We start from the raw sequence: 11,044 nt of genomic DNA, 5'->3' as shown, positions 1-11,044 counted from the left end.
CGTTTTGTTACAGTTGGTGTTGCTGGGGACTTACACAGTGAAGAAAAGAAATGGCGATGCTCGGAGGTTTCAGCTCAGCACAGCCCAAGAAGAGTGTCCCTGACGGGAGCAGCGACATGTCGGATTTCGTTTGTCCCGTTTGCCTTGAAATTTTTGAGACTCCTCTAACAACACAATGCGGTCATACGTGAGTATTTCGTGCTAATTTTCCATCTCCCTCCCCCTATCCCACGTCTGCTACCACCAACGATGCAAAGATAGCAGTTAAAAACAATGAAAGGAAAGGGATGGCGTTAAAGACATTGTTGGATAAAGTCTCAAAACGTTAAGCTTTTCTTCGTCTGCTTTTTGTCGAGACTATGCTGTTCTACTTTGTTTAAAAATTATGTGGAAACCCGATTAAAACCTGCTAAATCAGTTTCAGTTTTGTTTACATCAAGAAGGAGGCCTCAGTCGGGAAATGTAGTCTTATTTTCTATTACAATGGCTGATGGAAGTACTATAAAAGACTACAACTCCCTGCGCTTTCTTGAGTTTGGTACTTTCCTTCGGTTTTACGGGAAGCTCATGTCAGTAGCATAAAAAAAGAAATGACTCCGCTAACAAAGTGTGTGAATTATTAATAAAAGAATAAACAAAAGCTAGATTTGAATAACAAAACCCTAAAGCATATAATATTCAGTTTATTTCCTTCTGACCACACCATTATCGCATTCTTTCCTCTGTTTCCTGGCAGGTTCTGCCAGAGCTGTTTGCAAGAATGTTTGCGTCCACAGAAGCCTGTGTGTGCTGTATGTAGGACAGCTCTGACCAACTGGACTAAAGCTGCTGATTTAGAAGCCCTCATCCACTCGTCTGTGGCAGCTTGCAAGGGATGTGGAGTTCAGGTATGTTTAATTAAAACTCTAGTAAGCCAAGACTATCGCCAGCTGGATATGAAATGTATTTGAGAACACCCGGTGACAACAATTTCTATGTTAAGTTTTAGATTGTAATAATTGTGTTAATTACCACAAAGACTGGCTTCTTATAAACATAACAAAGTGGTATGTTGTTTGTTTCCTTACAAGGTTGGCCTCTCTCAGATGAGGAGCCACACAGCTGCCTGTTCAAAATACCAGGAGTACATTGAGGAGGGGGTGAGGAGCACTGCCCAAAGTCAGCCTGCCATCATCAGGTGAGGGAAATGAACAATCATTGCTGTTTCACGGAGGGGGAAAAAAATCATACTGCTTCACACTAAATAGAAGAAAATGTTTTGCATCTAATGATAACCTTTTGTTTGGTTGAATAAATGTAGGACTGCACTGATATACACTGTGGCCATAGTTTAGGAACATAGTCTTGTCACCTGCTGCAACTCCATTGATTAGAACGGTGTTTCCCAACACTGCTCCTTAAGGCACACTGTCCTACATGTTTTAGAGGTTTCCCTGCTTTAATGTGCCTAATTCAACTGATTGCAGTTCAACAAACGCCTGTTAATCAGTCATCAATTGAAATCAGCTGGACTGAAGCAAGAAAATACCTAAAACATGCCGGGCAGTTTTAGCTGCATTAGAATGCCAGAAAAAGTCGCGCGCGCGCACACACAACGGGGATAACCAAAGCCTTGAGAGGATTGTGAAGGATGGGATGGTAAATTCACAAACAATATAGAAAATTTATTGACAAAGATCAGAGACAGTAGGCCCAACAATGCAGACTAGCTGAAGGCAGCTATTAGAGCAGAGGTGTCAAACTGCAGTCCTCAAGGGCCGCTGTCCTGCAACTTTTAGATGTGCCTCCGCTGCACCACACCTGAATAGAATAATTAGGTCATTAGTAAGGCTGTGGAGAACTGGTCTACACAAGGAGGAGGTAATTAAGCCATTTCATTCCAGTGTTTTGTACCTATGGCACATCTAAAAACTGCAGGACATCGGCCCTTGAGGACTGGAGCTTGACACCCCTGTATTAGAGCAACCAGGGCACCCTGGACATCTCAACACAGGCACAGTTCACAGGCCGATTAGCTTCATGCAACACTGCAGTGAGATTTTAATTCATCTGAAAGGAGCATAATCTTGTGTTATGAGATATTCTAATGTTCTGAGAAACTGAATTTTATGTCTTATTAGCTGCAAACCATAATCAACATTAAACAAGTAAACATTTAAAATCTGACACCATACTGTATGTAAAGAATTTATCAGTTTCGTTTTTTTAGCTGAATAACTCTTCAATGATATTCTAATTCAGTAAGATATGCTTTCAGACATTTACTGTCTCCTTACCCTGCGTGTTGAGGACAGTCAGCAGGAGGAATTATAACCGAGCCATATCACGACTGTGTGAAAGGACAATACTGCAAACACACTCAACTGCAGTAGAAATTATGTAATAAGACATCTCTGGTTCAAGTAAGCTGTTAAGTTATGAGGGTGTATATAAAAAAAAAAACTGGAATTACTTTTTGTGTTTAATCCTAGAAGAAACATTGACACGGATGTCTAGCAGTGGTCACCAGGCGGTCTGCGGACTAATTGGTACCGGGCCGCGCAAGAAATAATTAAATATGTCCGTTATAAGTATTGAGTCTGGAGGAGCTTTTATTTTGAAAATTTTAAACCAGATGCTGTCGGTTATGTTTTGCGTGCCAGCATGTTGCAGAATGAGTAAGAAACAACCGCATCGGTCGCGATCCTCACAACAACGGTCAAATTGTTTGCACAAGTGATTCCCTCACTGGTACTGTTTTAGCTTTTAGTATAGGACAGGCCAATACTGAATAAGCAAAACATTTGCTTATTCAGATAGAACAGGCAATATTCAGCTTATTTCCTGTTCCATAGGCAATATTCGCCTATAGAAAATGTTTGCCTATAATTGCAAAAGATCTTTTGCTACCTTGGTTGGTCAGGCATCAGCATTATTCCACAGTAGTATTTTGATTATTTTTCTCTTTTCTTTTTTTTCATTTTGCTTGATTTTATGAGCAAGAGTTTGTGTTTTATGTTGATATGGGTCAGGATACAGTGTGGAAAATTGTACGTAAATGTTACAGAATTACCAGCTTATTGATTGCATTGACTGCAACTGATTATAAACGTCAAGAAAAACTGATAGTTGAGGTGGTTGCTCTTCATATGTTTGTTTTTCGCTGCACAGTTGTGCTACTTAAAGAATCCATGGAATAATCACATCGAAAGTCTGTATTTTACAGGTATGGATCAGATTTTTTTTTTTTTTTTTAGGTGTAGACTGCATGCAAAGAGATTCTAAGATGGATGTACAAAGTGCTGATAGTGGAGAAACCTGTCCCAAAAAGAATTTAAAAACAAGTTCTTGACAAACTGGTATTGTTGCTTAGAGTTAAATATTTGGGGAGTGAAGAAAGCAGAAAGTTTAATGCAAGGAAGTTTCAGAATGTATTGCAAAGTAAAAAGTATTTTTGCCATACAATAGGAGAATACACAGCTTTAGTACATTTAAATCCCTTTTTGGTTGAAGATGCAAGTCAGTAAAAGCAAAATGTAAAATGTGCATTATAACAAAAGTGAAAGTAAATCTGCTTTTTTTTTTTTTTTTTTTTTTATGAGGTTGTAGAATAATCTGCTGGTGTTGTTAAGTGGCCATCTTTGAAAGCGCATTGGCTCAGGAAAGTGACTCAAGTTTAAAGCTTAAAGGGCACAGGGCAATCTTACTGTATCCTGCTTATTTAAAATGCTTCTTTAAATGATAAATTTTTTATGCCAGAATTACTGTGGCATCGCGTTGCTAATGAAGTATTTATTGAGGTAATTTGGCATCAAAGAAAAAATACTATAAAGCAAAGCAGATTCATGTCTACAGCACAGTTCAGAAGTACACAATTTACCAGGAAAAAAATAATAGTATATAAAGAAAATGACAAAAGAAATATATTGGAAGCATAGAAGTATAATGTATAATTAAATGGGTATAGTGCTTCTTCTCAGTGTGGAAAAGTTTGGAATTTGATTTGAAGTATTTTCCAGGTATGGAAAGGAAAATAGTCCAAGAAAGAATATTTGTATTTCCAGGCTCTATTCCCCATCCCATAGTCTCTGACTTCCTTTAATCGTCTCTTTCCTTTTGTTTCCTTTTCTTTCTCCTTGCATGACATTCCCTGCGACTCCTGTTTCTTCCTCTCCCTACTTTCCTCTTTTTCTTCATCTATTTTGGCTTTCCTTGCATTTCTTCCTGTCTTTCTTTCCCTATCTCACTTTCTTTGTCGAGTCCTTCCTTCCTTGCTAGCGCCCTTCCTTGTTTTCTTCTGTAAGTCAATGTGTTCTTTCACTCTTTCTAATGCTGCCCTCTACTCTTGTCATTCTTTTCTTGCCTTTATCTTTAGCCCATTAATTGTGCCCATCCTTTCTAGCATTCATTCTTTCCTTCTATATTTCTCTTTTCTGTCTTCCTTGTATCCTCCTTGTCTCATTCTGTGTTTTTGTTCCTTCACTTCTATTGCCTCTTTATATTTTTGGTGTCCTACTTAATGTTTTTTCTTCCTCTTTCTTTTCTTTTTTTTATATCATTCCTTTTATCTGTCTGTCTATACATTTTCCCTTGTTCTTCCTTCTCACTCCTGTTTTTTTTTCTTGTGTCTTCCATTCCTTCCTTTTTGTCTGACCTGTGCCATGAATAAGTTTCCTCATGCAACTCGTGACTGCCTTCCCTCAATGTATACATATAAATTTTTTTTTTTTTTTTTTTTTTTAAAGCTAAATGTTTGGGGAAACTCTGGGAATGCAAGTTCTGTTTTTGCATGAAAAATTATGCACCATCTCTTCTGTGTCACTTCGTTTGTTGTCTTCCAGACAAGTTTAATTAGCAAACCAAATTCAGCCTTACACTTCAGTTTGTTGTAATCATGGGTAAATAAACTGATCACAGAATTCTTTCTGTTCCCGTCCTTCAGCCCGGTGCCAAACCGCTTCACTTTCTCCTGTCCCTTCTGCAACTGCCAGAACCTGGATCAGGACAGCCTAGTTGAACATTGCACTACCCAACATGCACGGGATACACGCCAAGTGGTGAGAAATCCACAAAGTTGTGTGATCCTTTTTGTTTGTTTTTTTTTTTTTCTTTAATTATGACCAATAAATTGTTCATGGTTGCTTTGTTACTCTCAATTTGTAAGGTGTGTCCTATCTGCGCCTCAATGCCTTGGGGAGACCCCAACTACAGGAGTACTGACTTTTTCCAGCACCTGAAGATCCGACACACTTTCTCCTATGATACTTTTGTTGTGAGTGCAACACCATCAGTACTAGACTTTGATTTTCAACTAATCTCTTGTGTGACATTTTTTTATTTTATTTCTTCTTTTGTGGTGTTCTGCAGGATTACGCCACAGATGAGGCCACCATGATTCAGGAGGCTTTACAGCGTTCCCTCATGGACAAGTGAAGTGTGAGGAACAATGTAGCAGCAGGGAAAGAGGAATCCAGAGAAGAGAGCAGGAGACTGTCTTGGAAAGACAAAAAAAAAAACACACTGTATCATCAATTTATCTATCCAGAGGACGGTTGTACTGTATCACTATGGATAATTATTATTTAAAGGGCACATTGGGTTGCATCTTCAAAATCTAAAAGATTTAAAATAAAACGATAAATAATGGTATGCGATTGAAACATACTGTACTGTTTGATTTAGGGCTGGAGTGTTTCCAGTGTGATAATCCTTTATCTTCCCCTCTACTGAGTCTGTGTTCTTTGTAGTTAGTTTTGCATCACTTTAACTACTTTTCAGTCATTTATTTAGTAATAATCTAGTGTCGTACAACCAAAATCTTTCAAAGTTGTTGGGGGGTGAGAGGGAAAAAAAGTTGATACTTGATGTTATGAGAGGATCTGACCACTAGGTGGCTGAATATCGCCAACAAATAAACTTTATGAGGGAATGTTGTCTAGCAACAGTAAAATGATGTGCTAGCCAAGAATGGCTGTGCTTATAAAATAACCGCCTCAAGAGAGAGAGAGAGACAAAGGGGTATGTTTAAATCTATGCTGTTTCTGGTTGGAGTGTTTTTTGTTTTTGTTTTTTGGGGGGGGGGTTTCCATTTTATTTCCCAGGCCGACACGGATAACTTGTGTAGGGTCAAATGGAACCAGAGATGGTGGTTTGCTTCATGGTAACGTTCCTCCCTTTGTGTCTTTGTGCCTTCTAGTAAATCTTATTTCTGACTTCTGAAGTTAACAGGGCTAATCTAGATCATCCTGGGGACTAGGAGATCCAAGAAGGTCGGCATCAATTAGTTGTGTGGGTAATTTTTTCCCCCTAATTTTTGTGTCGGTTATTGTGGCCACTTGGGGGCACTAGAGTTCTACCTTTCCCTGACTGTTCTAGTTGTGACAACACTAGATCAACCTAGATTTCATTATGTGTTTTTTCACAAGCATTTTCATTTTGCTTTTTGGTTTTAAGTGCATTATACGACGGCGTCACAGATATACAAAAATAGGTTTTAGTGAAATAATTTAGTCCTAGTGGAAATACAATGAATACAACTTTTAAATTACATGGTGAGGTATTATAACTTTAAATGTAAAGTGCTGTGACGTGTTGCTGGAATAGAAACTCGTAATAATCCAAATTGCATTGCTTTTATATCTTCAAAATCTTATTTCTTATATCGAATGCCACCCAAATATTTGCTTGCATGCTGGGTTAGAAAATTCCAGCAGTGGTTTGTGTTTTCTGCGGATGGGTAGGGTTATTTTTTATTGATTTTTATTTTTTTGTTTTGCCTGTGTGCGTTTGTGTATTTTTTTTCCCCCCCAATAACTTTTGATGTCTCAGATCAATTTTAGACTGTAATACAAATTTTTACATGGAAGCAATGCATTTTTGGTTTACCAACTGATATCCTTGCAAGCAGATTAAGTAGCTCCCATACCGAACCCTTGTGTTTTTATTTTATTTTTTTTTCTTTTATCTAGTGTTTGGTCCTACTTATAAGGCCTGTTGTGAACTTTTTTGATCCCCTCTGATGTAGTAATGTTTTTATTTTACTACGCGTTTCTAATGTGTGATATTTTCCCTCTTTTCACAATATAGCTTTGTTTTTCTTTCATCAGCCCTGCTGACAGGGTGTGCTAAGTCCCAAGAAATTAAAGATTTTTAATTATTTAAGCTTTGGACTCTGATATCAGGTGCTGTGATTTATACTTATATGTATTGGAGGTGTGTTTGTGTGTGTTTCAATCACTGATTACAGTGCGTTGCAAACACATTCATACCAATTCGTCTGATTACAGCCACACCCCTCTATGTAGTGTTCTGGGATTTAGTTTTACACCTGCACAAAGTCATACTTTACATTCAGGTACTGACCCCATGAGTCAGTACTTTGGGGTATGTGTGTACCAGCTCTGCACGGTTAGTCTACAGTTTTCTCCATTCTTATTTATAGTCTGGGTCAAGGTCATAATTTGTGAGCATTTTCAGGTCTTGGCATACATTGTTAGATTTATGGTGGGATTTTGACTGGCTTATTCCAACTAGTAGATCAGCTGGGTGTCTGGTGTGTTCCTTGATTTTCATAATGCCCTAACATCTGTGTATTTTTCTCTTGTTAACTCATAGGCAGGTTCATTGGAAGGGCACCAGACTAAAAGATGCTAAATACAAGTGCATGTCATACTTTTCAGGACATTTTTTTTTTTGCAATTAAAGCCATGTGTCAATCTGAAGTCACGCCTGTGTGCTTTGTGTTGCTTGGTTTGGTTTTAAATGTGCAATATGGAAGTTGAAGTGGCACAAACACTTTACAGTAGATATTTAAAGAAAATCAATGCAAGAAAGAATAGTCATGGTTAGCTTTCTCTGTTGGAATTACCGTAAGACAAAAATTGCTTCACAGGGAAGAAACTATGGAAATAAGAGCTTTCTATAAACCTTTGTTTTATTTTTAAGAAATGAGGACATCATACTAACAATGTTCTTGCAATGTAAAATCTTGCTGATGAAACTTTGGCTCTTCAGTGTACATTGTCCACGGGGAGGGGAAATTCTCACATCTCTTTCCTTTAGAGCCTTCTGTAGCTCTAATCACTGCAGCTTAATAATACTACGGTTTTATAGCTCTACAAAGAACCTTATAAACCTTATGTTTTCTTACCCCCCTCCAACCAGGTTTTTGCTCCTGGCAGACACGGGAGTGATGTTAGCTGTGAGAGAACTAACGAGACACTCGAGTGCTTCTGGGCAGGAAGGAAGTCGCATGGAAAAACATGGCAGAAAGAAATATTTCTTGTCTGTTTGGTGGTGCCGCCTAAGAGGGAGAAGGGAGCCAAAGGTGGCGAGAGAGAAAAGGAAGAAAGCACAGGGGGGGAAAGGAAGAGAAGGGAAAACATTAAATAAAAATTTCATAAAGTTCTCTGTGTTGTTTCTTTGATGAGAGCATTAGATGGTAGAGTCTGCAGGCTCTATTGAGGCAGCAATTAATGCAACATGTGCCCAAAGGGATGACGCTGGATTGTTTTGGAGTAAGAGTACAATGCCACTACTAATCAAGACATTTCTCCACAGCTCTTGTTTTCACTCAGTGTAATGTTCTTGTCTAGCTCTCCTTTGATGGTTTAAAAGGCGAAATCATTCAATCTGCAGATTTAGATCCCTAAGCCTGTCTGCTTAAACAGGCAAAATGGGTACAAGGGCCTTGCAAAAGGATATTTTTGGATAATGCGCAAAGAACGCTTTCTTTCTAATTCAGACTTTTTCGGAAACATTGCAGTGAACCTGTGTTATAATTACATGGAGGTGGAGGTTCTGCGCAAAGTATTCACCTCCTGAGATGTTTACAAATCAATAATGATTTAAAAAACATGCAAAAACACTCTTTAATTTCAGAGTAAAAACATATTTCTACAAAATAAAGACAAATAGAAAATATTTCATATACAAAAGCACTTAAATATTCACCCCCTTCAAGTCAGTATTTAGTAGATGCACCTTTGGCTGCAATCATAGCATGAAGTGTGTGTAGACCGTGGACAAGATTAATCAAGATTGGAAATCTAGACATTGAAGCCTAACTCCATTCTTGCACGCTAAACTGTTCAGACTCTGTCAGGTTGCATGGAGAACAGCTGCCATAAACCACGTCCTGCCACAAATTCTCTATCAGATTGATGTCAGGGCTTTGACTGGTCCACTCCTGAAAATTTACCTTGTTGCTTCAAAAACATTTCTCTTTAGCTTTAGCTGGATGCTTTGTGTTGTCTTGCTGGAAAATAAATATTCTCTTCCAGAGGGAAACAAAATGACCTTGAGGATTTTTCTATATTCTTGCTGCATTCATTTACATACACATGCACCGTAGTCCTTCTATTTCTTGATATCTTGATTTTTTTATATCCATTACTTGTTCTATACTTGCTAAGTTTTCCTTTGATTTACTTGAATTGTTCTTTTGTCTTCATGTTGTCATAATATCCAGGAATACTGAATAACCAGTGAAAGGACTTCCAGATACAGGTGTCTTTATACTGCAATCGCTCACTGCACTCAGTTGATCTCACCTAACACTAATTGGCTGGGCCGCTGTTGAATTAGGTCAGTCAATTTAAAGGGGATGAATAGTTATAAATATTTATTTTATCTTACATATTACTATTCAATTTTCATTATGTTTGTAAAAATTCAGTTTTCACTTTAAAATTGCAAGGATTTTTTTTGTATTAAAAGATTTTATTTATCATAACTAATTTGTAAAATCAGTAAAAGAGTAGCACATTCAAGGAGGTGAATACTTTTTATAGACACTGTAGAATAAAACCAGGTGAAATAAATTCTTTCTACCACAAGTTACTGTGTTCATTTATGGTTTTTGGACAGACATCAGATTATAGTTTTAGTCAGAAGTTTTGCACCTATTAATTGAAGAATTTGATTTTATGCTTTCAACGATTTTTCGTTTTTGAGTTTGAGCAACAGCATAATGACTTTAAAATGCATTTGGGTGAACAAGTTTTAATTTAGTTGTACATTTTCTCCACTCTATCTATGGCCCTGATATTAAGGGCTAATTCAGTTCATTTCTTTAGGGCTAATTCACAAATGTTATTTCAAGGCACTTTACAAGACAGACAGATCCAATTTCCATCCACAAATATAAAGTTAAATCAATACAAACATATAGAGTCAGATTGAATTATATTACATTCAGACTGCATCCTAATTATAACACAGTGCAATCAAGATCATTTTATTCTGTCAATTGGTAAAAGGTTTTCCTTTCCAAGGAACCACAGTCAACTGAATTGAGTCTTTGATTTACCCATTCACCCTGTAATATTTGGACAAATGTCTCCAAGCAAGATGCAGGAAACCCACAAATTCTTCGTAGCCGCAAACTTGGTGCTGGCATAATTTTGGCTGAATAATTTAAATCCTTCTTTTCAGAGCTAATTTAAGGCACTAACTTGCCTTGTATGGTCAGTATACATATTTTTAACATTAGGGTTGAAAATAATTGTATGACAGAGGTGCAATGATCAAAATATTTTAAATAATGAAGGAATACTACCTCAATAAACTTAAATACATCACAGTTTGTTTTCTTAATGCAGGTAAACATATAAGCTCTTCAGGAATGACCTTGACCTCAAGTGTAAAATAAAATTTATGGCATATGAATCAAAGTCTGGTATATGCCATGTTTAAATTAGTTCTAACATTTTAGTTAAGAGGAATGACCACACTCACGTCAGAACGTGTTTATTGGGCAGACAAGGTGCTTCTCTCTCTTGTCTTGAGAGAGAAGCCCTGGAAAGTTCAATCTGTTAGACCATTTCTCACATTTTGCTGAGGCAGATTTCTGGGATAAGATGCGGGGAGTGTAAGAGGAGAGCACTGGGAGTTTGTTCACCAAAAAATTCCTCAAAGTCAGGAGAAACGGGAGGAGAGGGGATCCTGATCCAGACTGCTGCAGCTCGGCAGGTCTGTCCTTTCAAATGTTTGAACAGAAAGTGCCAGTGGGCTTCCCCAACATCAATGCAAGTTCTACACCAACTCATCTTCCGCTTTTAAACTC

At 37.6% G+C, this 11,044-nt stretch overlaps 1 protein-coding gene across 1 annotated transcript; it reads left to right on the top strand.

The window, feature by feature from the left end:
• Positions 1-7,140, top strand: rnf114 (ring finger protein 114). The gene is made up of 6 exons (XM_044114552.1): positions 1-187; positions 737-887; positions 1,071-1,177; positions 4,922-5,036; positions 5,144-5,251; positions 5,347-7,140. The coding sequence occupies exons 1-6, from the start codon at positions 51-53 to the stop codon at positions 5,410-5,412; spliced, it is 684 nt and encodes a 227-aa protein (XP_043970487.1). The 5' UTR covers positions 1-50; the 3' UTR covers positions 5,413-7,140.
• The last annotated feature ends 3,904 nt before the right edge of the window (positions 7,141-11,044 follow it).

The sequence above is a fragment of the Gambusia affinis genome, linkage group LG01, assembly GCF_019740435.1.
Source record: "Gambusia affinis linkage group LG01, SWU_Gaff_1.0, whole genome shotgun sequence".
NCBI lineage: Eukaryota > Metazoa > Chordata > Actinopteri > Cyprinodontiformes > Poeciliidae > Gambusia > Gambusia affinis.
The sequence above is the reverse complement of the archived record's forward strand: the minus strand, read 5'-3'. Positions and strand labels throughout refer to the sequence as shown.

What these genes read in the sequence shown, in the direction of transcription:
- rnf114 (XM_044114552.1), top strand. Translation starts at nt 51, where the DNA reads ATGGCGATGCTCGGAGGTTTCAGCTCAGCACAGCCCAAGAAGAGTGTC. An exon ending in AGTCAGCCTGCCATCATCAG is followed by an intron (nt 1,178 to 4,921) that starts GTGAGGGAAATG and finishes CCCGTCCTTCAG; the next exon opens with CCCGGTGCCAAACCGCTTCA. An exon ending in CACGGGATACACGCCAAGTG is followed by an intron (nt 5,037 to 5,143) that starts GTGAGAAATCCA and finishes TCAATTTGTAAG; the next exon opens with GTGTGTCCTATCTGCGCCTC.